This window comes from Nansenia antarctica (assembly GCF_963989245.1).
Source record: "Nansenia antarctica genome assembly, chromosome: 4".
Taxonomy (NCBI): Eukaryota; Metazoa; Chordata; class Actinopteri; order Argentiniformes; family Microstomatidae; genus Nansenia; species Nansenia antarctica.
Window position 1 is genome coordinate 58,069,106 of NC_137689.1, and position 26,794 is coordinate 58,095,899.

The 26,794-nt window shown below is 43.6% G+C and overlaps 1 protein-coding gene across 4 annotated transcripts in view; it reads right to left on the reverse strand.

The window, feature by feature from the left end:
* Positions 1 to 916: 916 nt before the first annotated feature.
* mctp1b (multiple C2 domains, transmembrane 1b) overlaps positions 917 to 26,794 on the reverse strand; it is a 26,353-nt gene continuing 475 nt past the window's right edge. Inside the window, exons 1-20 of one of the 4 annotated variants that reach the window (XM_080530177.1) lie at positions 19,649 to 19,760; positions 12,728 to 12,848; positions 10,767 to 10,909; positions 10,526 to 10,605; positions 10,086 to 10,209; positions 7,251 to 7,418; positions 6,922 to 7,052; positions 6,557 to 6,743; positions 6,300 to 6,393; positions 5,827 to 5,929; positions 5,478 to 5,580; positions 5,212 to 5,313; positions 4,797 to 4,871; positions 4,573 to 4,692; positions 4,167 to 4,277; positions 3,930 to 3,980; positions 3,565 to 3,674; positions 3,113 to 3,222; positions 2,782 to 2,879; positions 917 to 2,655 (exon numbers count right to left, since the gene is read on the reverse strand). In XM_080530177.1, the coding sequence (XP_080386303.1) occupies positions 2,584 to 2,655; positions 2,782 to 2,879; positions 3,113 to 3,222; positions 3,565 to 3,674; positions 3,930 to 3,980; positions 4,167 to 4,277; positions 4,573 to 4,692; positions 4,797 to 4,871; positions 5,212 to 5,313; positions 5,478 to 5,580; positions 5,827 to 5,929; positions 6,300 to 6,393; positions 6,557 to 6,743; positions 6,922 to 7,052; positions 7,251 to 7,418; positions 10,086 to 10,209; positions 10,526 to 10,605; positions 10,767 to 10,909; positions 12,728 to 12,848; positions 19,649 to 19,759 (2,214 nt within the window). In that variant the 5' untranslated portion in view covers position 19,760 and the 3' untranslated portion in view covers positions 917 to 2,583. Of the gene's footprint in view, positions 2,656 to 2,781; positions 2,880 to 3,112; positions 3,223 to 3,564; positions 3,675 to 3,929; positions 3,981 to 4,166; positions 4,278 to 4,572; positions 4,693 to 4,796; positions 4,872 to 5,211; positions 5,314 to 5,477; positions 5,581 to 5,826; positions 5,930 to 6,299; positions 6,394 to 6,556; positions 6,744 to 6,921; positions 7,053 to 7,250; positions 7,419 to 10,085; positions 10,210 to 10,525; positions 10,606 to 10,766; positions 10,910 to 12,727; positions 12,849 to 19,648; positions 19,761 to 26,794 lie in introns of those variants that run through there. The other 3 variants (XM_080530176.1, XM_080530175.1, XM_080530174.1) reach the window with 3 other exon arrangements.

Sequence of the window (26,794 nt, forward strand, 5' to 3'; positions counted from 1 at the left end):
TTGTTAGTTTTAATGTTAGTGATCACATGGTCATATCTTGCTAGGGAATCTCTGAGTTCTTTAGCAAAAATGCTAAATCAGCCAGAACAATTGAAGTGGAGTTGGAAGAAGATGCTGATGCAGTTGCTTGCTTCGCTTAACAACACTCCCATTAATGCTCTACTATCGGACGTTGTTGAGAAAGAGCAACAGACGGCCAGAAACGTATTAGAACTGATATTCAGATCCATCCGATTCTTCGGCAGCGAAGGGCTTCCGTTAAGAGGCAATAACAATCGACATGGAGTGCTGTCTGTAATAATGGTCAACATCATGTTTGTGGACATTGTGGGACACTGTGAGCTGAGTGGGAATTACTGTAAATTACAACACATTGTTGGTAAAATATTTAACGTTACGTCGTTGTAGTGTGTGGGTGCGTGCGTGCTTAACTATTATTGCCCGTGCATTGGGGCCCGTCGTTATGCCACTGTGTGCGTGTGAGCGAACGAGCAATCAGCGAGAGGGAGGGAGGGAGGGAGGGAGAGAAATCGTTATAATTTTTTCCCTGGCAATTTTTTTCCCTGTAGCGTATATAGACAGCACCTCAGCACCCCCAGTCAAAATACCTTCCCGCGTGCCTGAGTATGCTAGTATGCAGTATGCTGGTATACCATTCCGAACACAGCCATACTTCACAGGCAGTATTATTAATATTAGTAGTATTAATAGTATTTTACACCTGTAAATCTATGGACATGAGGGTAGATCTGACAGATCGCGCATTGGCTGTAGGTGCCCATCGCGCATTAGGTGTCCAACACATAAAGGCTGCACTTCTTATTGGTTCTCTTTGGATCATATGATTTTGTAAAGCAGAAAGGAACAGAATGTTACATTAATATAATAAAGAGATTTTGTTTTTCCATTAACGTGGTCTTTATACAGTCCTTCATTCCCAAACATTATTACAATTGTAGTAATAAAACAATCATCACAATAGCAACATGGTTTAAACAAAGACAAAACATAACAAACATGGATTGCAATAACAGAATTCCACCTCAGGAGACATAGGCAGTACACACTTACCCACTTATACATATTCATGTCCAGAACAGATGTGTAAAAATGAACTTGGGGAAACATAGCCCTAAACTTTTGCATGTGAAACACTGTTTGCTTGCAATAACAGTTTTCAGTAAACAATGATGTACAAAGTTCTGGATGCACAACATACCCATGCAAGTACCACAGTGGATGTGTGTTACACATACAGTATTACAGTCCTTTAATGCACTTTACACACAGGTTCAGATTCATGCGAGACACTTTGACAAATAAAAACAATAGTTGGACAGAACATGACATGCACTGTGTAGAATTATGACAATGAAGTATGACGATGCATATGAGATATGTAAATGATATATATATATATATATATATATGACAATATGAGTGCCATTTACGCATGATAAGTACAATGTCATAATGTGAGATACATTGCTCTAGTGCTACACTGTCACACAGTGAATCTGTCAAGAAGAGAGGATATTCTCTGGCACTTGCTTGAAGTTAAACTAAAGTGCTTGAAATGATCGATTTGAAACTCAGTCCTAACTCCACTGCTGCAGTATTTCAATCCAGCTCAAATGCAAAGATGTTTTGAAAAAAATTAAATCCTTCTTCTGCTCAAGTGGTTCTCGGTAAGTTAATTCCTTCTTTTTAGTAAGAATTCTTGTAAAATAAGCTTGCAGAAATTCAGAAGCATACAGAGCATACATGCTCTTTGTTATACACACATACAGTAGTATTATAATAATAATAATACTATAATAATATTATTGAGACTCATTGATACTCATTCCATTGCTATCATAGCTGATTGTTGAAAACACAGTCATCAAGGCTGGGAGAGTCATAGAAGAAAGATCTATGACCTCCAGAACTCTGTTTTGAGAGAAGCACACACATACACACGCACGCACGCACGCATTCCAATATTGGTCCCAATATGGTCTGTGCCAATATGGATACAACTAAAGAATATAAGAGTAAAAACAACACTACTCATTATACTAGTAGTACTAGTAGTGTTGTAGTACTAGTAGTGTTAGTAGTACTATTAATAAAAATAAAAATAGTAATGTAAATAAAAAAAACTTTTTTTTACAATGTTTACAGTTTTGCAGTCTATTTACAAAGGATTGGAGTGCCGCATGTCCAGTCTTTCAGAACAGAAACACCAGTGTGTGTGTGTGTGTGTGTGTGTGTGTGTGAGTGTTGTGTGTGTGTGTGTGTGTGTGTGTGTGTGTGAGTGTGTGTGTGAGTGTGAGTGTGTGTGTGAGTGTGAGTGTGAGTGTGAGTGTGAGTGTGAGTGTGAGTGTGAGTGTGGGTGTGAGTGTGAGTGTGAGTGTGTGTGTGTGAGTGTGAGTGTGAGTGTGAGTGTGAGTGTGAGTGTGAGTCGGAGTGTGAGTGTGTGTGTGTGAGTGTGAGTGTGAGTGTGAGTGTGAGTGTGAGTGTGAGTGTGAGTGTGAGCGTGAGCGTGAGTGTGAGCGTGTGCGTGTGCGCGCGTGCACGTGTGCGTGTGTGTGTGTGTAACTAGCCAGGGTTGGTCCTCTTGCGTTTGCTGGGGCTCTGTCCTGGGTCCATCTTTAGCTCTCGATACTGCACCTGTCCAACAAACAGTTAGATAGACACAAATACAGACAAAGATACACAGATATAAACATATAGACTGTACAGACACTAACACAGAGTTAGTCACAGACATCCTGTATATACAACATAAGCACTTACAACTTGTACATCAGAGGGAACTCTGGAGAGGAAGTCTAGGAGCTCGTTGTTGTCAATTATGTACGGATCACAAATTTTCTTAGTGAACTTTCTCACACCTGAGAAAGAAAGGGAAGAGGATGAACTGGAGGACGCACGTGTGTATGCACACACACACACGCACACACACACACACGCGCACACACACACACACACACACACACGCACACACACACACGCGCACACACACACACACACACACACACACACACACACGCACACACACACACACACACACACACACACACACACACACACACACACTGCAGTTGACGTGGTGGTGTGGACTCACCCCATGCTAGAACAAGGTATCGGAGAGGGATGAAATAGAGGAGAACCGTAGACACACATAGACCAGAGATGGCCAGCCAACTCAGGAAAGGCACCGTCCAGTTAAACGTACTACAGAGGGGAAGGAGAGAGAGAGCATGCACACACACGCACACACACACACGCACACACACACTCAGTATAAGTACACACAGAAAAGAGATATATGGAGGATATTAAGTGAATTAACACGCAGGGAGAAAACACAAAGAGACACACACAAACTGGGTATGGACCTCAGGTCATCTACGCAACTCAAACATTACTGAGCTGAAGCCTGCTGGGAGCCAACACTCTTCAGTAAGCAAGGTTACTCACCATGCGAGTGACCTCTGCTACTGTACATAAACACACTCCTGTCAGGCTGGGTGAATAATACACACACACACACACACACACACTGTACACACTCACTTCTTTATCCTCTCTCCATAGGAAGCGACCTCATCCAGACCACCCTGTACACTGATACACACTTCCTGGATGGCATGCAGCTTATCCATGAAGCCCTTACGCTCCGAGTCCTGGTAAGTCAACACGCAAGTACGCACGCACGCACACACACACACACACACACACACACACACACACACACACACACACCACACACACAAACACACCACAGATATCTCCTCTCAAATCAAACACCAAACACACAATTACAGTAGACACACACTGCCATAAACACACACAACAGTTAAGTACTTTTTACTTAACTAAAAGTCACTTGGTTTCTAATATCAGATGACCAGACTTCTACTCATAATTGGAGAGGTTACCTTGTCATCTTCGTCCTCAACCTCCCATTCAAACATGGCATCCCCCCCGTGCTGCAGGAGAGACAAAGATTTTACACACACACACACACACACACACACACACACACACACACACCTGTTGCACATCACTCATTGGATATAAAGAGCAATAATTACTCCCCTATACAAATACACAAACTCTCGACATTCATCCAACTCTCTCTCTCTGTCTTTTCTATCTCTGTATGTCACTCTCACCATGTCTCCTGATCCCCTGCCTTCAGAGATGCAGTAGTTCCATCCCAGCAGCACCAACAGACCCAAAGGAGCCATGTAGAGTTCAAAATTCCACACACCCACCACGAAGAGCTGACAGAAAGAGAGAGGGGGGGGCGGTGTCAAAGATTGTGTGTGTGTGTGTGTGTGTGTGTGTTTAGACTGACACTGACCCTCTCAGAATACAGAATATAGACACGTGTGTGTGTGTGTGTGTGTGTGTGTGTGGTGTGTGTGTGTGTGTGTGTGTGTGTTTAGACTGACACTGACCCTCTCAGAATACAGAATATAGACACGTGTGTGTGTGTGTGTGTGTGTGTGTGTGTGTCTGTGTATGTGTGTGTGTGTGTGTGTGTGTGTGTGTGTGTGTGTGTGTGTGTTGGTGCACCAGAAAGGCGAAGATGGTCCTCTGTGGTGATTCCCATTCGAAGCAGCTGTTGGTGTACATCCCTATGTTTATCAGCATCATGATGAACCGCTTCACACGGTTAAAGTTCTGCTGGAGCAACTGAAAAAGAAGATACATACCATCTTCATCTTTATCATTATAATCATTATCATCATCATCATCATCATCAGACCCTGCCTTCCAGCTATGACACATAAACATACGTGCTTGGACATTTTGGGATCATCCTCAATGTACTTGGTCTCTGCAGGTCTCACAGTACTCAAGCCTGCCTTGACCTGTTGAAAAAAACACCAAGTTTGGGATCTATTCAATCAATGCAATGTGAATTATGAATGGTCCATGAACATTTGTTCAATGAACTAAGTTAATTTAAATTCGCTTCATGCTTTGAGTGAATCCACATGTTAACTGGCCCCATCCCTGAAACACAAACACTGTAAAAGAGTGGCAAAGGTAATATACTATAAGTATAATGCCATCACAACGTCTTTTGAGTAAAAGGGGGAAAAAGAGGGGAAAGAGATAAGAGAAGAGAGGAGGACAGAAAAGAACACAAGAGCACAGAAGAGAAGAGAAGAAGAGAAGACAGGATTGGAGCAGAGAAGAGAAACTCACCATGTTATATATAACATCAGTTTCTAGGTAGATGACTCCCTTAGTTGGTCCGGTCAGTTCCTTATTCTTCAACACATATGCTTTCTGCTCCCCGTTCTGGAACTGAGAGAGGGCAACAGGGGAAGTGTGTATAGTCTGTGTAGGATATAACAGGAGATTCTAACACACACATACGCACATGCACACGTGCGCACACACACACACACACACATACACACACACACACATACACACACACACACACACACACACACACACACACTCACATGTAATAAGGGGATGGCCACTTTGCCCAGGAAGTCTGCACTCCTGTCTCTGTCCTCATCGAACACTGTCACTTCCAGAACAGAGTGGATGTCCTTCACGTTACTGATAGAGATGGAGGAGGGGAAGGAAGAGGAGGAGGAGGAGGAGGAGGAGGAGGAGGAGACAGATAAGACTGTAAATAACACTGTTAACTGATCAATATTTATTGGGATCATCATGCAGAGAGAGAGGGAGGGATGTAGGGAGGTGGGAATAGAAAGGGAGAGAGGGAAAGAGGAAAAAGATGGAGACAGAGAAAAGGGGAATAGATAGAGAGATGGAGAGAGCAAGTGACACAGTAGCACTCACAAAGTGAAGACTTTATTCCACTCAGGGTTGAGGTTTTTGAAGACGGTGTGGGTCTGTAGTCTGTCGTTATTCAGCTCCAACACACAGAATGGATCACTCTTACCTAGAGAGAGAGAGAAGAAAGAGAGAGAGAGAAGAAAGCAAGAGAGAGAGAGAGAGAGAGAGAAAGAAAGAGAGAGAGAAAGTGGTGAAAGAGGGAAGAGAGAACTCCTCTACAGCTGCATGAGTGATGCAGAGGTCTTTTAGCTCAGTACCAATGAGACAAGCTACATTAGAGTGAGAGAGAGAGGCAGGCAAGGAGGGAGAGAGAGAGACAGACAGAGAGAGAGATAGAGAGAGAGCGGTGTGCTGTCTGGAAGTCTGAGAGGGTATTGAAGAGGAAGGACAGTGCAGTGCTGTTCTTGAAAGGGCTTTGGGTTGACAACTAGACAGACCCAGAGAAGAGAAGGATGTGCTGTTGTGAGGTTGTTTACCTGTGACATCAGCAACCAAGAGTCCCTCAGCTCTCAGCACCTTGACTTGTACTATCCCTACATCCCTCAGGTTGGAGAGCGATCTGAGCACACCCTGAGGGAGAGAGAGAGAGAGAGAGAGGGGGGGGGGGTGTAAAGTGTGGGTCCATGAACTTATTCTCTACACATGGTAACGAATGACGTAAGTTTCTCCCCTTGCATTGGAAAGTCCTTTGAGCAAGGTATACACACATTCTGTGAATGCTATCATTACTAACGTATCGTCTCATGATCTCCCTGCGTTCGTCGACGTCGTCCAGCGGTGTGACGGCCAGGTCGGAGATGGACACGTGGGAGGAGGCGGTCAGAGTGACCAGGAGCACCACTGAGCCCCGGGAGTCCTCCAATGGCAGCTCCAAACGGTGAGTGTGTTCCTTAGTCAGGGTGGATAGGTCCAACTGGCAGCTGAAACACACACACACACACACACACGCACACACACACACACACACACGCACAGACGCAGGCACACACACACATGCACACACACTTACGTATGTACATACTATATACATACACACTTACATAAACACACATAATAAATTACACACACACACACACACACACACACACACAGACTGACTGTCCAATGAAGTCGTCTCTCCGTCCTGTGTCTTTGTCCCAGACTGTGATGTCAAGCTCTCCTCCTGTCTCTTCATACAGGTGCAGGTCAAACTGCTCTCTCCACTGTGGACTCAGAGTCTTAGGCATGACCTACACACAGATAACACAGATAACACAGATAACAGTCTCATCAATACGTTCAATATCCCTTGAACCATGACCCCCACCATAACTGACTGGTGTGTAAGACCACTGGTGTTAGAATGAAAGGCTATATATAGCTTTAGACCCATGGAGCCACTTTATTCCTTGCCTCTGTGTGGTCAGTAACAGACCCATGGAACATACCTTGCTCTTGTACTTCTGGCATCCCAGCCTGAACTTGACATAGGGGTCACTGAGGCCGTTGGGGTCCATGGGGATGAGGTCGCAGCCCTCTATGAGGGAGATGCTGACGATGCCTCGCCACAGCTGGGCCTTACGATGGAGGTCTGAGAGACGCTGGGACTGCTGCTGCTGGAGAACAGGCACACACACACACGCACACACGCGCGCACACACACACACGCACGCACACACACAGACACAGACACAGACACACACACACACACACACACACACACACACACACACACATACACGCGCACACACACACACACACACACATGCACACACACACACACACACACACACACACACACACACACAAACACACACACGCACACACACGCACACGCACACGCACACGCACACTATGTTATGGTAGGTATAGTAGGAAAACAATAGCATATCACTGATCTTAAAAGCAAAGAGTTTGGACAAACAGCACCACCGACAGAACTACAGGCATACTGAATGCTTATGACCTGGACCAGCTACTGCAACCTGCTAAACATTTGCACCACAGCTCTTTACAGCACGCAGACTGCGTCTTTGGAATGGGACAGACTTGAGTGGTGCTGGGTACTGCAGATGGGCAGCCAGGCCAGGTGATAACATCAGAGAGGGAGGAGATGAACAGGGCAAGTCAATGCACACGACACCACATGAATACACACACACACACACACACACACACAATGTAAGGGTGTGTAAAGCAAGGATAAACCGAACAACTCAACACACCTACACTGTATGGCACAGTGGATGGGGCTGATATGGACACACACACAAGTGCACGCACACATGGACACACACACACACACACACACACACACTCGCACGCACACACTCGCATGTACGCACACGAACACACACACACACACACACACAATCACAGCACAGCACAGCACTGGGTATGGGTTTGACGGGCTGATGCTGCTGATCATTTACCTTGCTGGACCGTTTCCAGCTCCTTCTGAGCAGCATGGTCTAAAAATAAGACACGTTCTTTTAGCAAGTGCCAGGGTGTGATATGGTATTGTGTAGTAGGAGCAGGGCCTAGGGTTCAGAGGTGAACGTGAGACTGCCACAATGACATCATCACAGATTGATAGGCTTGGTGCAAAAACAACCCCTTCGGCTCTGACACTTCAGTGTTGGCAGTTCTGAGAGAATCGGACAGGTAGAATAATAAGGCAGGTCTTTCACCAGTTTTCAGAGAGTGTGCTCTCAATCTAGCCACTAGGGGGTGCTATAAAACAATAATAAACCACCAAAGGTGACTGAAGCAGCAGGCCTGCGCAGACCTCTAGTACAGCCTACTGCCATGATCAGAGCCAGGTGACAAAGATGTCAACTGGAGCTGAAACAAAAAACGGCTGTTTCGTAAGGAACATTGCCCACTAGCTCTGTGTGACTGTACATTCAGAAGCTCTCTCTCTCTCTCTCTCTCTCTCTCTCTCTCTCTCTCTCTCTCTCTCTCTCTCTCTCTCTCTCTCTCTCTCTACCTCTCCCTGAATGGAGCTGGAGCATATGGCCAGGCTTTATCTGACAGGCCCATGTCTAATTCACACAGTTCATCATGCATTATGCAACCAGTATGACATTTACTATCCTGGAACTGTGAACACTGCCTCATCCTATTCATCCCCCCTGACAACAGCACACAGTGTCCCTGCATCCACACTTCAAAAGACTTCCAGCCTACTGAAGACAATTAACTATTATCCCCAAGCACACCCCATGTACAGTATACAGACCACCTAACCTTAAGCACACAGTCACTATACTACCTCTTACACCCGCTATATCTAATGTCTTGTCAATTTATTTATCTTGACTTATCTTGCCTATTTCCTTAGCTACCTTGAGCTGCAATGTCAGGAACCAAAGCCTAAGAATTTTACTCTCTTACACTTGTGTAATGTAAGTGTACGTTTTAATGTAATAAAACGTGAAACTTGAAACGTGAAACCCGTTTGTATAAAGTCCATTGACACAAGCATCTGCTATGGCTTCCTATGCCATCTGTGATGTCACGTCCACGCCAAACGTGGCATGTGAATCCATCTACAAGCAGAGGACTGCAGGAGAGAGAGAATGAAACACCAGGGAAGGGGAGGGATAAGGTTGTAAAAGGTAGAGTAACAAATGTCCGCTTTTTTACACACAACTTCAGATCAGCATCTAGGGGTAACTTCATCCTAAAAGGTTGTGTGGGGAACATGGCGCATTCCGTCCTGTGGCTCCCTCTGCAGGTCGGAACGCGCCATGTTCCCCACAGGTTGGTTTAGACAGGACTGGTGAGGTATAGGCTAAGCTACGGGAGGCTACATGACTACCAGTGGACTCACTTTATCCACATAAGGCTTCCAGCGAGGGCTCTTTTTTGTCTGTTGGAAATATACATTCATTCATTAAGCTCAGCACAGCTAAATTCTCCGACTACAGCTAATGGCTGGATTCCATTTCATGATGAAATGTGCTACGAGGGATATCCTATGCCTTTATGGAGTTGCTCCTGGTTCAACAGTTGTCATCCCTTGATTTAGAGTGTTGGAGACTACCTACAGTAGGTAGTTCTAAGGGGAGGCTGGTAGAGGCAGAAATCGGAGGATGGGCACCAATGTGTTTGATACCATTCCTCATTTTCATTCCATGCATCACAATGAGCCTGAACATGACGGACACCATTCCTCATTCCATTCCTCCTCCCCCAGTCTCCCCCTACTCCCCCAGCCTCCCCTTACTCCCCCTACTCCCCCAGCCTCCCCCTACTCCAGTATACAGTAGGTGACTTACTGTAGGGTCTTGAATTTCCTCCATGGGACTATGTTTAGGGGTGAGAGTGACGGCCATCTCCAGCATGCCAAGGTCTTGGTCAGGGTAGTGGGGGTCCTGCAGAGTCAGGGTCACAGGCAAGGTCCTACAAAGAAGAGCAGTAGACCTTCATTTCAACCCTGACCCTCACCTCAGGCAATGAGCCAATGACATGAAGGTGTTAGACACTAAAAACACTGTATGGCTCTGATTGGATCATCATTGGTCATTTGTCCAAGACTACGGTAGGTTTTATCCTAATAAAATACATTTAACACATTTAACACTAGTCTTAATCTGTGTCCCAAAAAAATCACCTCCATACATTTACCCTGGTTTACCTTCAGGACATGATCAGGTAAGGTGAATGTACTGTAAGTTACACTACTGCACCACAGGGCAGATGAAGGTAGTATCTATACCTCTGTTGCTCCAGTGACTCCACGTAGAGGTAAGAAGAGCCCATGAAGTCATCTTGAAGGCCAAAGTCATAGTCAAACACCTGCAGCAGAATCACACACCATTCATCTTGGTTACCATCTCACTATGAGTATACAATGTGTGTGTGTGTGTGTGTGTGTGTGTGTGTGTATATGTGTGCGTGTGTGTGTGTGTGTGTGTGTGTGTGTGCGTGTGCATGCATGTACTGTATGTGTGTGAGACCTTGACATATAGAGGGTCCTGCAGACTGTCCAGCAGGATGGTGGTGCTCTCGTCCCACACTGGGTTGAGGTTTTTATGGATGATTTTACTGCGAAACACCTCTTTACCACACAGCTTAAACTTCACATACGGATCACTGGTTCCTGAGAGAGAGAGAGAGAGAGAGAGAGAGAGAGAGAGAGAGAGAGAGAGAGAGCTCTTTATTGCACACTCAGTGTAGTCCCACTTCCCCTAAAACACAGGAAGATCCTTTACGACAATGTTAATGAAAAGCACAATGTTGAGTTTGATCCTGGCTTTCATCAACCGCTTAAAAACATGCCTTACTTCATGGGCCTGTCCCCCCTCCATTTTGTGTGTCCTGCTTAAGAAGATTGATATAGTTGCCTGGCTCAGCAGAAAATCTACAATTTGAACTCCAGCAAAAATAAAAATAGAAGTGGTGGAATTCTCTCCCGACAGCTGCGAACAGTGACAACTACATGCCGAAAAGTGGTGTTAGTCTCACCCACTCCACGAGGCAGTGAAAAATGGTCTCTGTTTGATCACAGAATGGACATTGCTTTCTAACATCTGGGTTGAGTATTGAAACAACAGCATTCACTGCAACAATGACATGCTATACCCCCCATTATATGTCTCATGAATGACTCTCAGTCCCCCCCCCCCCCCCCCCCCCCCCACACACACACACACACACACACACACACACACACACACACACACACACACACACACACACACACACATGGGGTACAATGACTCTTATGACGAGAGCCGGTTCCAGTTGAGAACCGGTAACACATGTTTCGATGCATCTGTATCAACAGGTTATCGATTCTCTTATCGGTGCAGTTGTGTTCCGTTCTAGCTACTATTTCCAGCAGTAGCCATAATGTAGCCATTATGAGAACAACTCGAGGTAAACAATGGCCCCGAAACCAGGGGGGTATTCCATCAACGTCGCTAAAGGAAAATCCAGTCTTATTTTTCTTGTGAGATTTTAAAAAAATAAAATAAGACTGGATTTTCCTTCAGTGAGGTTGATGGAATACCCCCCTGAATAGACACTCTCTACCTCTCTCTCGTATTATAAACTACTGCACTTAAACATTGCTAATTAAAGTTTTTTCTAACTTTACATTTGATATTTGAACTATTCTTGAGTTAATTGTTTATTTTATTAATAGCAGGTTGTAATGTTTCTTCTTGTAGAGAAATAAAAGTTTGTAAGTTTATCTTTTTATGCTAGCAGTGCTAGCTGTTTATTTGCGTCCTACCACTGTCACTTACTCTTCCTGATTAGCTGCAGGTGCTATCACTCTCCTATCACAAGATCCTATCTCCTGTCACAAGACCTATAGCAACACCTATTAGGTCGATGATAGACATATAGCCGAGCTATAGACATCACTACACAGGTTACATATGTTGCCTAGACTAGTCAGACTAGTCAGTGGCATCTACGGACCAACACTGGTTTATTTTTTTATGTTCCAAACCTGTTGTGCCTTTTTGAAACTGCCCTGTGTTTTTCCCAATTCTTGATATCTCACAAACAATAGACACAACATTGCTAATAAGACAGTCACAGGATGGAATGTAGGTGCGCTGAATAATCCAACCAAACATAATAGAATGTTCTGTCACCTAGCCAAATTTAAATCAGAGTGAAATTTGTGTAGGCCTACTTTTTTTCCACACAGGAATCGATAGCAGAATCGATAATGGAATCGGTATACAATATATAATATATAATATCAATCAATTCCCATCACTACATGTCACCAGTGAGCTTTGTGGTTTATAGCCTACAGTGCTCCCCACTGGTCTGACATTCTCCTCTAAGCCCAGGGAAAACTTGTCCTTCAGCTTAGAGAGAGAGAGAGAGAGAGAGAGAGAGAGAGAGAGAGAGAGAGAGACAGAGACAGAGACAGAGACAGAAAGAGAGATGACATTACCTCCTCTGTCACGTATGGCCAGGTTGAGCCCTCTCTTCAGTTCAATTTCCAGCTTGTACATCCCAGAGCTGGGAAGGGCTCGGTCGGAGTTAACCCCTGAGGTGCCAGACGCACCCATACCCTGGGATTAGAGGAGAGAAAGAGCATTATAAGCAGTGTCAACAATATGACCTACATCCTGGAAAGGCTAGCCTTTACCTGTGTAGGAATTTCACCTTTGTGAAATATGTTTCTTGATGAAATTTCCTTTCATCCGTGTTCAACCAAACTTTACCATAGCCTCCTCCTCAGAAAAATAAAAGAATAATCAGTGGTTGCAGCCACTTTCATTACGCTCCCCAGAATACCTGTACGTCAATCTGTCTCTCTGTTAGTTTGACCAGCACCATGAAACAAAGCAGTATTGGACATCCTGTCAGTTACTTACAGTAACACTGACTTCACCAGTTTGTAAAGTTTGTACCGTCTGTTCTGTAAGCATACCAACTCAAGTCTAGCTGTGTCCATTACCAATGAAACATAATCAAATAATAACGATACTCTGCTGTCTCTAGGGTTTCCACAGACAGGAGATTGCGTGGGGAGATACAGTGCTTCCTGCCTTGAACTAATCTACAGTAGATATCCATTCCTGTATTACTTCACATCCTCCATTGGTCTGGCTGTGTCATTATGATGTATTCACAGTACCTTCAGGAGCTGAAGAAATGGATCAACAAACACAATTTAGAAATGTCACCCTTGTGAAATAAGATGTCAAGTACACAGAGTATGAATGGCAGTTCAAAATACTACATGAGAGACATACATTTATTTATACTAACCTAAACCTCAGGGCAGAGAGTTGATGCTAAGCTCTTAAGTGTGTAAGACACACACACACAAACACACACACACATACACACACACACACACACACACACACACACCACACATACAAACAAACACATGCACACACACACACACACACACACACACACACACACACTTTCCAGACGCTATGAATCGATGGAGGTCACAAACATCAACACTGTCAGCCCACAGGAAAGTCATCCCCATAAGTGACAGATATTTAACATTGAATTAAGACAGAGGATTCACAACCTCTCTGTAGAACTAGAACACATACTGCCAACACGCCAATCCATAACACTGACCTGTGCCAACAGTCAATATCACTGTGATCAGTGATCAATTACGTGATTTGGAAGCTGAGGAGGGAACTTCAATGAAAGGCAGTTCATAAACAATATGTCTGAGAGACATGTTATACAAGTGACCTCAAAGGTGTGGTGACCTGAAAGGGGGGGCGGGGGGTTAAAAAAGGTCTTCCTGTCCACCATTCAAGTAGGACCATAGGGTGACTAGACCAGAGGCGAGCCGTCAGGGCCAGCAAGGCCTTCTCTGCTGGCCTAGAGATTGTCAGAATCAGAAAATTTTATTTGTATAATTCAATATATATTTTCATTAATGTTATATGTATTTTACAAAGTTCGTTCCCATCAGTCTATTAATGTAATTTCATTGCTACTCTCTCCCTTAGTTGCGCTGCTTCCAGTGCAGCTCATATCAATTAGAGCTTTTATCCAATCAGATTATCCACCTGTGCTGTCTTCGGGTGAAAAATCTACCCTTGAAGCCTTCAGAATTTCGAGTGAATCCCCATTGCTGTTGAAACAACTGGGGACGATGTTGTTGATTGTCATATCCTTTAACCAGACAGATTTCGAGTTTCCCATGTTGGGAGTTCCTTGTCATTAGAACGACCACTGCCCCTTTTTTGTGAAATCGAGCACGTAAAAGTGCCGGAGCCAAATTGGAAAACCATGCCTAAAAGATGCTGTGTCGTATTTGGCACGTAAAACAATAAAACATATCCCAGCTTACAATGTTCTTTACTCTCCCAGTGTGAAGGACAGTAAAAGAAGAGAGCTGTGACTTCAGGCCATCCGTAGAGAAGATACACATTGTAAACTGTGGGACCCTTCAGTGCTTAGACCAACGGGCAGTTCTCCAGCGGCAGATACAATTTCAAGGAACTGTTATTGATGTTCTTCTTTTCTTCGGGCAGCTCCACTTTTTTCTGACTCCGCTCTTTCTTTTTGCTTGGTCTGTGTAAAACTTGTCCTCACCATGTCTGCCTCCACCTTTTTGGTACAGACTTTATTCCAGGCACGAGGCGATGCTGGTTGGTGCCATAATTGTGTAGCCAAGACGGACAGATGCCTCTAAGTTAAAAATGGGAAGAACTTTGGAAAGAACTTTGGGAAGAACTTTCTCCCAGTCTAGAATTAAATAGAATTACTTACTATTCACCAAATAGGAAGAGCATTTATTTTCTGAAAGAATTTGATATGTGGTATTGTGATTAATACTGTTAATGTTATGCTGTCAGCTTTCCCTGCCATGCAATCGCAGTGAGCCATTTTTAGTTTAGTTTAGTTTAGTTTATTTATTTAGCAAGATATTGTGCAAGGAGGGAACGAAGCCCAGAAGGCTTGTACATAGTTCCACTCCCGTCAATATTTTTAACATCTCCAGCCCTCTTAGCAGCAACCCAAGTATTGTGGGATTTATCCATGACCCTCCACGATGGCTTGACCTGGGTCTTAGAAAACTGTAATGGCAGCAGAGGGTTTGTGGTGCAGTACCACATCCACCCAGCCACAGGTGAAGAACGTATGTGCTTCCATGGGATTTGTAGTGCTTCATTTGACTTGCTGTGTAAATCCCTAGATGAGAGTGTTACATTTGTTTCTTAGGATGGGATAATGAATAAATCTGTTCAATGCAAGGCATAGATGATGCATTTGCCAATGTGATGAACTGTTAATCAGTATCTGAGCAAGTGAGCTAAGCTACATTAGATAGACTACCAAAACAGCTAAATAAAGTGTCTTAACAGAAAAAGTGATAGATGTCTGGAGATTCACCTAAAAAGGAGCGGGGGCATTACACAAGAGCAGAATACCCGGATGTATATCTCATCTATGTTGCATGCATTGTGTTCAGACTTCCAGAGTTATGTTATTAAGCTTTAAATGTCCTATGCAAATGGCATGTATGTTTGTTTAGTGTTATTGTAGTAATCACTGTGAATTATGGGAATAGCCTATAATCCTAGTGCAATTAGGAGGTTATTTGAAGGCGGTTAAATTGTAGGAGGGTATCACTGAAGGCTTGGTGTAAAATACACAGCCTGCCACTGGACTAGACAAACCTGTTTGATAGCATTATCATCATTACATTTACCTTCACAAAGAGGATGAAGTTCTATTTGGGAGGAACAATTTAAAAAATTGGGGGGAAAAAAAAGGTCAAGTTGCCTGAGGCGGTCTATCCTATCCAAGCCGTCAGTGTTTGAACACCAAGCTGCTTACAGAAGATTTCCAATCCTGTTGTGCTAAATCAGGCAGAGCAGCGCTGGGCTTATTATAACCTCTGATCAACTACAATCCCTTTAGCCACACTGGTTATACATGCAGCCACTGGTATTTCAGTGTGTGTGTGTGTGTGTGTGTGTGTGTGTGTGTGTGTGTGTGTGTGTGTGTGTGTGTGTGTGTTTGTGTGTATGTGTGTTTGTGTGTTGGTATTTCAGAACTAGAATAAACATCCACCTGCTTCCCACCTCAGTCCAGGGCACGCTCCAGAACAGTGCTATGTTGGACCAGAACAGTGCTATGCTGGATTAGAACAGTGCTATGCTGGATTAGAACAGTGTTATGCTGGATTAGAACAGTGCTATGCTGGATTAGAACAGTGCTATGCTGGATTAGAACAGTTCTATGCTGGATCAGAACAGTGCTATGCTGGATTAGAACAGTGCTATGCTGGATTAGAACAGGCCTATGCAGGATCAGAGCAGGTCTGTGCTGGATCAGAACAGGGCTGTGCTGGATCAGAACAGGGCTGTGCTGGATCAACAATGAGAGAAGTCTCAGTGATGGAGAACACAGAACCCTGCTTGCGTGACAATAATCTCACAAGAATTACCTGAATATCCTGTACACCTCACCCCAGGGTTTGTTTGTCTGTGTCTGTGTGTGTGTGTGTGTGTGTGTGTGTGTGTGTGTGTGTGTGTGTGTGTGTGTGTGTTGTGTGTGTGTATGTTTGTGTGTATGTGTGTTTGTGTGTTGGTATTTCAGAACTAGAATAAACATCCACCTGCTTCCCACCTCAGTCCAGGGCACGCTCCAGAACAGGGCTATGCTGGAGCAGATCAAGGCTATGCTGGATTAGAACAGTGCTATGCTGGATTAGAACAGTGCTATGCTGGATCAGAACAGGCCTATGCTGGATTAGAACAGTGCTATGCTGGATTAGAACAGTGCTATGCTGGATCAGAACAGTGCTATGCTGGATCAGAACAGGCCTATGCTGGATTAGAACAGTGCTATGCTGGATCAGAACAGTGCTATGCTGGATCAGAACAGGACTATGCTGGATCAGAACAGGACTATGCTGGATCAGAACAGGGCTGTGCTGGATTAGAACAGTGCTATGCTGGATCAGAACAGTGCTATGCTGGATCATAACAGGACTATGCTGGATCAGAACAGGACTATGCTGGATCAGAACAGGCCTATGCTGGATTAGAACAGTGCTATGCTGGATCAGAACAGTGCTATGCTGGATCAGAACAGGACTATGCTGGATCAGAACAGGCCTATGCTGGATTAGCACAGTGCTATGCTGGATCAGAACAGTGCTATGCTGGATCAGAACAGGACTATGCTGGATCAGAACAGGACTATGCTGGATCAGAACAGGACTATGCTGGATCAGAACAGTGCTATGCTGGATCAGAACAGGGCTGTGCTGGATCAACAATGAGAGAAGTCTCAGTGATGGAGAACACAGAACCCTGCTTGCGTAACAATAATCTCACAAGAATTACCTGAATATCCTGTACACCTCACCCCAGGGTTTGTTTGTGTGTGTGTGTGTTTGTGTGTGTGTGTGTGTGTGTGTGTGTGTGTTTGTGTGTATGTGTGTTTGTGTGTTGGTATTTCAGAACTAGAATAAACATCCACCTGCTTCCCACCTCAGTCCAGGGCACGCTCCAGAACAGGGCTATGCTGGAGCAGATCAAGGCTATGCTGGATTAGAACAGTGCTATGCTGGATCAGAACAGTGCTATGCTGGATCAGAACAGTGCTATGCTGGATCAGAACAGGACTATGCTGGATCAGAACAGTGCTATGCTGGATCAGAACAGGACTATGCTGGATCAGAACAGTGCTATGCTGGATCAGAACAGGACTATGCTGGATCAGAACAGTGCTATGCTGGATTAGAACAGTGCTATGCTGGATCAGAACAGGTCTGTGTTGGATCAGAACAGGGCTGTGCTGGATCAACAATGAGAGAAATCTCAGTGATGGAGAACACAGAACCCTGCTTGCGTAACAATAATCTCAAGAATGACCTGAATATCCTGTACACCTCACCGCAGGGTTTGTTTGTGTGTATGTGTGTGTGTGTGATTGCACCCTAGTGCGTCAGTGACTTTGAAGTTACTTTGATTTCTCTGACACCTCTGCAGCTATTACGCGTTAGTATAATCTCCTGAGAGAGTGACTCACTGCATATCTCTCTGAATAGACAGTCAGAATCGTATTGCCATCTTAGATATGAGATAAAATACCTCCCACAAATCCCTTAACTGTAACTCAGGCTCAGAAAATAACAAAATAATACTTAGTCCATGCTCTTGTGAAGATGTACATGAACTGTCTGACAGCTGATAATAACCTGGGACCCTGGGGAGGCAGGAGGCTATATCATCATCATTGATAACTTCGTACGGAGAGATCAACATCACAGAGATCAACTTCATAGAGATCAACTTCATAGAGATCAACATCACAGAGATCAACATAAAAAAGTAGGTATGATGATCAACATCCTACGGAGAGAGAGTACGCTCTATACAGACCTAGGATGTCAATAAAGTTTCCTACAAACCAGCATCAGGAGACGTGGTCAACATGGCTAATGTAATGAACCAAAACTGTCAGAAAGTACAATAGTCAAACTGTGAACCATCTTCACAACTACGTACCTCCTGCAGTCTGGAATCTGAAAATAAAACTCTGTTGTGATTTGTCTCGGATGGAGAGGGAGAGGATTCTTCTCTAAATCATCTATGGTCCTGTGGTCATCTGTGTGTCTACTCAACCTCCCTGCAACCACCTCAGAGGTCTCTCTCTCTCTCTCTCTCTCTCTCTCTCTCTCTCTCTCTCACTATCTCTCTCTGCAGGTGGGCAGATTGACATTGTGAGATAGATGAGAACAACAGAGGGAATTTGCCTGTAGACTAATTTACATCAGATCGAGGCCTAACCAAGAGATTTGACTTAGACAATGGAGAAAAACGACAATGGAGAAAAACGACAATGGATCTCACACTTGTTGCAACGTGTTGCTCTCACAATAAGCAACATTGTGAGAGGGAGAGATGTGGAGGGAGAGGTATGACCCCATCCACCAGAGAACTGTTCCGGGCATCTGTGTTGAAACCTGAGTGGGAACACCATGGCTTAGATCCAGCCTCCTCACAACAGCACTTAACCTTTAACTGTACACACAGTACCACCTTAACACAACAAGACACAAGACCTGCCCAATTGTACTCAGAGACTGAAACACTTGAAACCGGATAAACCTTAGTATTCCTTAAACCTTATAGTATACCTTGTGTACCGTCTTGTGTACTGAAGGATACATTCAATGTGTACACACTGAACCATATCCTGAAACATAACCCTCTATTTCCAAATGCTGCCAGGAAATATATACTTTGAGGATAGTTAAAGTCAAGACTACTCTAACATACCTAAAGTAACGGAGGAGGCCAGGTAGCCATGGGGGAGATGGGGGAGGTGAGAGGATGCTGGTCAGTAGACAGCGAACGCTCACCGTTAGCAGGCGTCCACATGTGAAGGCCAAATGAGATGACTCATCCGGAGAGGCGGAACTGAGTAACCCCCGAAACGCCAGCCGGGTCTCCGCTGCCAACCCCTCACTCATGGAGAAGGAGAGAGGAGAGAGACGAGGGAGGGAGAGGAGAGGGAGAGGGAGGAGAGGGAGAGGGAGAAGAGAGAGGAGAGGGTGGGGGAGAAGAGAGAGAGATAGGAGAGAGGGAGAGGGAGCAGAGGGAGGAGAGGAGAGAGAGGAGAGAGGGGTTGAGGGAGAGGGTGAAAGGGAGAGAGAGGAAGAAGAGAGAATAGGGACAGCCAAAGGCCCCTCTTAAGGATAAACGGTTCCACTCGTGCACACACAAGCCATGTCCTCTCCTCCTCTCATCCTCCCCGTTGCTCCACTGAATCCTAACCTCCTCTGATTATGTCCACACACTCACACAGACCCTGGGAGATTCCCGCTCTGCCCTCACATTACCAGCCTCATTAGGAGAGAGATAGAGGGAGAGGGAGAGGTAGAGGAAGAGGAAGAGTGAGAGAGGGATGAAAAGAGCAATAGAAAGACAGTGAGGAGCAGAAGAGCTCAGAAGAGTGTGGAAAGACACTAAGCTGAATAACAGGAAGTGAGAGGGGGGGTTGGAGGAGGAAGGAGGGGGAGGGAGAGCAGCATTGGCTTGGCTATAATCTCTCAGGTGGACACGTCTTGATTGACATTGCTCAGGCAGCGATGGTACAGGCATGCAAGGAGAGAGAAGGGAGGAGCCTAGTCGACATAGGTATAGTCACAGATCTAGGATCAGCTTACCGTCCCCAAATCCTAACCTTAACTATTAGAAGGGACCATGAAAAACTGACCTTAGATCAGCATGATGTGAACTTTATTATGCTATTGAAGGGGGATCAACAGACTAGACTTCCTCTCTCAGGGATTAGCTGTGGGTGGTTTCTGGTTCTGCAGTCCCGCTAGCCCAGCACTGACTGAACCAATAGGTGAGAGCAGTGCATTCTGGGTATTTTGCCCTTGCATCATGCCCCTTTGCCCAGGCGAAAACAGTCCCTTTAGTTTGACTGGCGGTGAATTCAAATTCCGAGGTCTTTGCCAATTTAATAGCATACAGTATTGCTTTTTAGCTATTAGGAGCCCAAATCCTATGGCCAGTCTGCAGACATTACAGTTTCAAGACCCAGGTCAATCAATCGTGGAGGGTCACCGATAAATCTCACAACACTTAATTCTATTTAATTCTAGACTGGGAGAAAGTTCTTCCCATGTCGATGCACTACGTTTTGACTTAGAGGCATCTGTCCGCCTTATGGCACCAACCAGCATCGCCTCGTGCCTGGAATAAAGTCTGTACCAAAAAGGTGAAGGCAGACATGGTGAAGGACATCAAGTTTTACACAGACCAAGCAAAAAGAAAGAGCGGAGTCGGAAAAAAGTGGAGCTGCCCGAAGGCAAAAGAAGAACATCAACAACAGTTCCTTGAAATGTTGTCTGCCACTGGAGAACTGCCCGTTGGTCTCAGCACTGAAGGGTCCCACAGTTTACAATGTGTATCCTCTCTACGGATGGCCTGAAGTCACAGCTCTCTTCTTTTACTGTCCTTCACACTTTAGGGAAGTAAAGAAAAATTGTAAACAATAAATTAGTTTTATTGTTTGACATGTAAATAACAACAAAGCAGCTTTTAGGCATGGTATAATATATTTTTCCAGTTTGGCACCGGCAGTTTTCCACGCTCGATTTCACCTAAAAGGGGCCGTGGTCGTTCTGACAACAGGGAGGTGCGGTGTGACTGCTCTCATCTATGACAGAAGTCAATCCAGAGTGTAATGAACTAATGAGGTAGCAAAGCATTCAAAGCCATTGACTGACATTGATTGACTGATTAATTAGACTAACATTTCATCTGTTATCATTTACTCTTTAAATCAATAAAGATAATTAAAACAGAGAATGAAGCCTCACTGGCATACTCACTGCTCTTTCATGTTAACTTGTACATAAAACAAACAGCTTGCACATATGTTTCTATTTGTTTTCACTGCAGTAGGAGAACATACACACTGACCTGTGGGAACATACACACAGATATATTATTATTATTGTTATTATTATTATTATTATTATTATTTATATACAATTTATGTATATAGCACCTTCCATAAGAATGCAGCTCAAAGTGCTGGACAATACAGCACAAAAGAAAGAAAAAGGAAACGATTAAAAACAAAAACAACATAATTTATCAATACAATAAAAGCAGCAAGGAAAGCAACCTTGTTCCAGAGGAGGGTTTTTGTAACAAATATGGTGGTCTCACCTTTTCCGTATAACATTTTCCAGACATAGATAAAATGCTCATTAAAAGCTAAATTGAAGAGATAGCTTTTTAACTGACGCTTAAACGTGTTTACTGAGCTTGCTTCCCTCATGTGAGATTGATACATGTTGTAGCCTTGTTGCGTATTCAGGCTGAGTTAATGTGCTCCATCTTTCTTGGCTGATCTCATTCAGCCCTATGCCAGGATGTTGAGTCATCCCCAGCATCACTAAAAAGGACAGCACTGGCACTTTGGAACGGCCTTCCAACCCATAGAGAGTCTGAGACAGTGTTTTAAAACAGGATTAAGGACCTTTTCCACCTGTCCTACTCCACACTATTATTTTCCTTTTTACAAATCTTTATTTTTTACATTTATTTTTTTAAATCTTTATCCATTGTTATTTCTATTTTATCATACTTACCTTTATTTCATGTGTATGTTTTTATTGTCGTGGATATAATTGATTCTTAATAGATTTAGTAGAACTTACAAAGCACAAAGAGCTTAGATCAATTGTCTCCAAAGAGGCCTTTTATTAAGCCAAGTTTACATAGCAAGAAGCAAGCAGGAAGCAAAAAGCCCCCAACGATGGGTGGGACTCATATTTATAGAACTGTCCTTGGTCATGAGGTCTCCATTCTTGGGAACCAATCATATTATATAAATCTGTGATTACATAAGTTATGGGCCTATCCATAGTCAGAATTATTCACTGCGCCACAGATCTTGGCTCATACAGGAAGGAAATGGGCCTTCCTTGAGTGCTAGATTTCGCCCCTACTTTAGAGAGACTTACATTTCTCAGTATAACATGATATAAAACCACTACATTATCTTATGTTTATGTTTTTATCTGGTGTAAAGTGAGTTGAAACCATGGTGAAATGCACTATAAGCATAATGCACAAACTAAGTGCCCACAGACCACACTACTTCAGTGTATTCTCACATGGAGGTGTGACACCTCTATCCAGGATACTGGGTAGCATTTACCTACTCACACTCTACAAATACAACACTCTGTAATCTAACACTGTACATATTTGTTTTCTTCAAAAAGGTCAGAGTCAGAGCCAGCCACAGCTACTATCATCAGTGAAAAAGCCCAGTCAATTCAGCAGCCTAAGTACAGCAGTAGTGATGAAGAGCAATCAGTTCCACCTGCACAGCATGGTATGTCAAGTTCTGGTAGGTCAACGTGTGTCCTTGATGAACATACATTTGTCATGTACTCTCACCTTTAATATTACTAAGCAGAGATAGGTCACCATCCTGTTTTCACCTATTCAAAACACAACCAAAATATTCCAGAGCAAAGAGTCAGGCCTACTGAAGTCTCAGTAAGTAACAGATTATATCTGTGTATTCAGATACTTCACCTACAGCTGACCAGACACACCCAGAAGAGGAGGTTAGTGGAGTTGAGCTCATTTGAGCTCATTTGCTAATTTGTGATTTTATTGGCTATATAAATAAAAACTTGACTTGACTTAAATGTGACTAATACAGTGCAAACCCCACACTTAAGCATACACAATCTATTCTTCAGATGTCCATAATAAACATTATAAAAAGACAAAAGAATATATGTGACACCAATGTGTCCATGTCCAGCCTATGGATATGATGGGTTCTTATTTTTACGACTACACCTAGTGACTACACTTAGTGACCAAGAGGAGGATACAGGGTCTCCATGTCAGGGCATATCAATAGGTGATGGCGACAGTGACAGTGATGACTTCCTTCACATGCTATACATGCACATGCTGCCCCACCTGGACCTAACAGTATATTGTGACATGTTATCTTTCAGTCTTGCAGCATTATGAGGGCCTAGTATTTACATGGAACAAGTAATACTGACTACTAACTAATGATGATGACAGACAGCAGACAGAGCAACCTGGGTGTTCTCAGCATTGAGGCTAGAAGAGCTAAGTCACTTGACATGGACAAGGTTATCAAACTTTTGCCAGCCATCACCTAAACAGGAGAATTAATTTGATTTAAGATGAACGAACAGAGAACTGGTCCAGTATTATGGGCTGTGAAAGCACTTTGTAGCAGGATATTTAAACTGTGCAGTGTAAGACGAAAGCAAGAGCTAGCTACCTCTATTGTACTCTTATAATCCTCTATTGTTCATGAAGTTTACATACTTTATGGTACATGCTATATTGTCCTCTATTGTTCATGAGAGTTCAAAAGTGTACATAACATTTCTTTATAGTACATACTTTGTTTGAAGTTAAGGTTCCTTTGGTTTATGTAATAAATGTTTTCTTTAAGAAAAAGTAAAATGAATCATTGCCCTACTTACATACATTATATTACATACCCTAATTTAACTTGAAGAGATAAGAGATAAGGGCTTTACTCCACACGTTTTTTTTTGCCTATCCTGAACATATTTACGAATTCAAAATAGACATATTAAAATAACCACAGCTTCCCAGAGATTGTGATAGGTGGAAGTGGAATAGAAGTAGCTGCATGTTAATGCTGTTCGTGGTTGTAATATCAACTTAGGCTAAGTTGTTGTGGGTGGTCAGCATAGCATCTTTAGTTTAATGCTGTGTTATAAAATATAAAAACAACAACCTGACGTTGAATACAAACATTACAATGGATGCTAACATGAGTTTTGAAATTCAATTATGATTTATCTGTGCATAGGTTGAAGCTATGCGATGCATTGAACATCTGCATTTACACATGTTGATCACCTACCAGTCATTATGGTTCACTATGCCATGCCCACCCCACACTAGCTCTGTGTCCCATCTCGGCCACCCCAGTCAAAATGTCCTGGATACGCCACTGCCAGAGACACCTGTCAATCCAATTACTTGTCCCATTACTTTTGAGTACCCTGAAATAGGGGGACTATGCATAAAAAGTGTTGTAATTTCTGAATGGTGAAACCAATCAGAATACAAATACTATCAGCTGAGAATCTCAACTGTAACCTCAGAGTAAGTGAGAATACAACATTTTGGAATAAACACACACACACACACACACACACACACACACGTACACACACATCCTCATCTAGTGCACTAGTGCATATTATCCAGTGCACACTCCTTTCTGTCTGTGACAGTAGCCTACATGTTGTAAACACCTGGGAACGTGTGTGTATTGAGCTCAAGTCAGCCCTACTGGCCCCTGTATCCCCCAGTGACATACTGTAAGCTGACAATATTACATTTCCATAATCACTAATCACTCTCCTCCTACATACGGTGCTTAGACGTTGATCTGATTGGTGGTTAAACATACGCAAATCACCCATTGGTCAATACACTGGTAAAAACGGTTCTTGACCATGTAAATCACTTGGAAGGAATTGACAGATCTGACAAATAATACAACATGTAGTCAGTTACAGCCCTCAGGCCTTAGGAGATTCCGACTTCAACAAACAAGCTCTCATTTCACAAGCCGTTATCCTGGACCAAGACCAAGACTAAAGCATGTAATCAAAAGTGGAACACAGACCACTTCGGATGAAAGCAGAGTTCTGTTTTCTGTTTCTGCTGGAATCTGCTCTCAACATAATTGTTTGTTGTTCTGTACGGAAAAACACAGAGTCCCTCTAATATACACACACACTCACATGCTCACACACGCACATGCCCACACGCCACACATCAGACACACACACGCACACACACGCACACACACACACACACACACACACACACACAGTTTAGAAAAAGTGTAGTTAGGAAAATGTAGGAAAAGAATTCCCATAAATGACGAGACAGGTCCCTCCCCCATTGAGGCCCTGCCCCACACAGTAATATGACACTGGAGACCCATTTTCCGAATTTGCCCTTTTCCTGGAGTGATGTGCAGGTTTGAGCAGGTACAATAGTCAGACCATTGTCTCGTGACCATAAAGGAAATGCCTTCCCTGCCCTATGCCCACCACTACCATCCTCACTTACACTCATAGTTCATAGATCAGGAATTCCCACCACAGTAACATAATTATAGCCTACTGGTATGTTGGTATGGATATGCTTTCATATAACAAACACATTATTAGGATACTCTAGACCCCCCTCCCCCCCCTCTCTCTCTCTCTCTCTCACTCTCTCTCTCTCTCTCTCTTTCCCTACACAATGCTATGTCTCCCTTTGTCATTTAATGTTCTCCATCCCCTCTCAGGCCGTACTCTTTCTTTACATCAAAGCAATTAGGACTTTTTTACAGCACACTTTCACTTCCTCCCTCACCTTACTCCCCACCCACTCACTAAACAACTCTACAGAAAAACAAGATAAGCGATGTTGTCTGATCTCTTTCCATGTCCCCTCTGTACCAATTTTCCCAGTAAACAAAACAAAAAAAAGGAGACCTTGTACTATGCACTTTTACTAGTAGTTCCCTCCCCCAAAGGTATTTAATATCTCCCCTGGGGAGGCGAGATGTGGAGGATGAACTTTGATCATAAATGTGTCTTCTCTTATTTCTAATAATAATGTGACCAACCAGACCTGCAGATTTCCTATAGTTGCCATGACTGTTTGCTTATTGGAATACACTATTTTGCATGTTCATATTTGTTAGAGACTATTTTCTCTCCCACTGAAGTTGGTACACCTTTTTTTGTTGTTAATTAACAAACAGGTCTAGTAAAGCATACAGTAATACCTAAATAATGCTATTCTGAGTTGCTATCACACTATGGGCTGGTCTGTTCTAAATAAATGGTGTGCATTATTGTGTCCTTCTATCTGGTTACATGTTGTCTCTATGTGTAGCCCACATGCAGCAAAGTAAATCATTTAGAGTACATTTC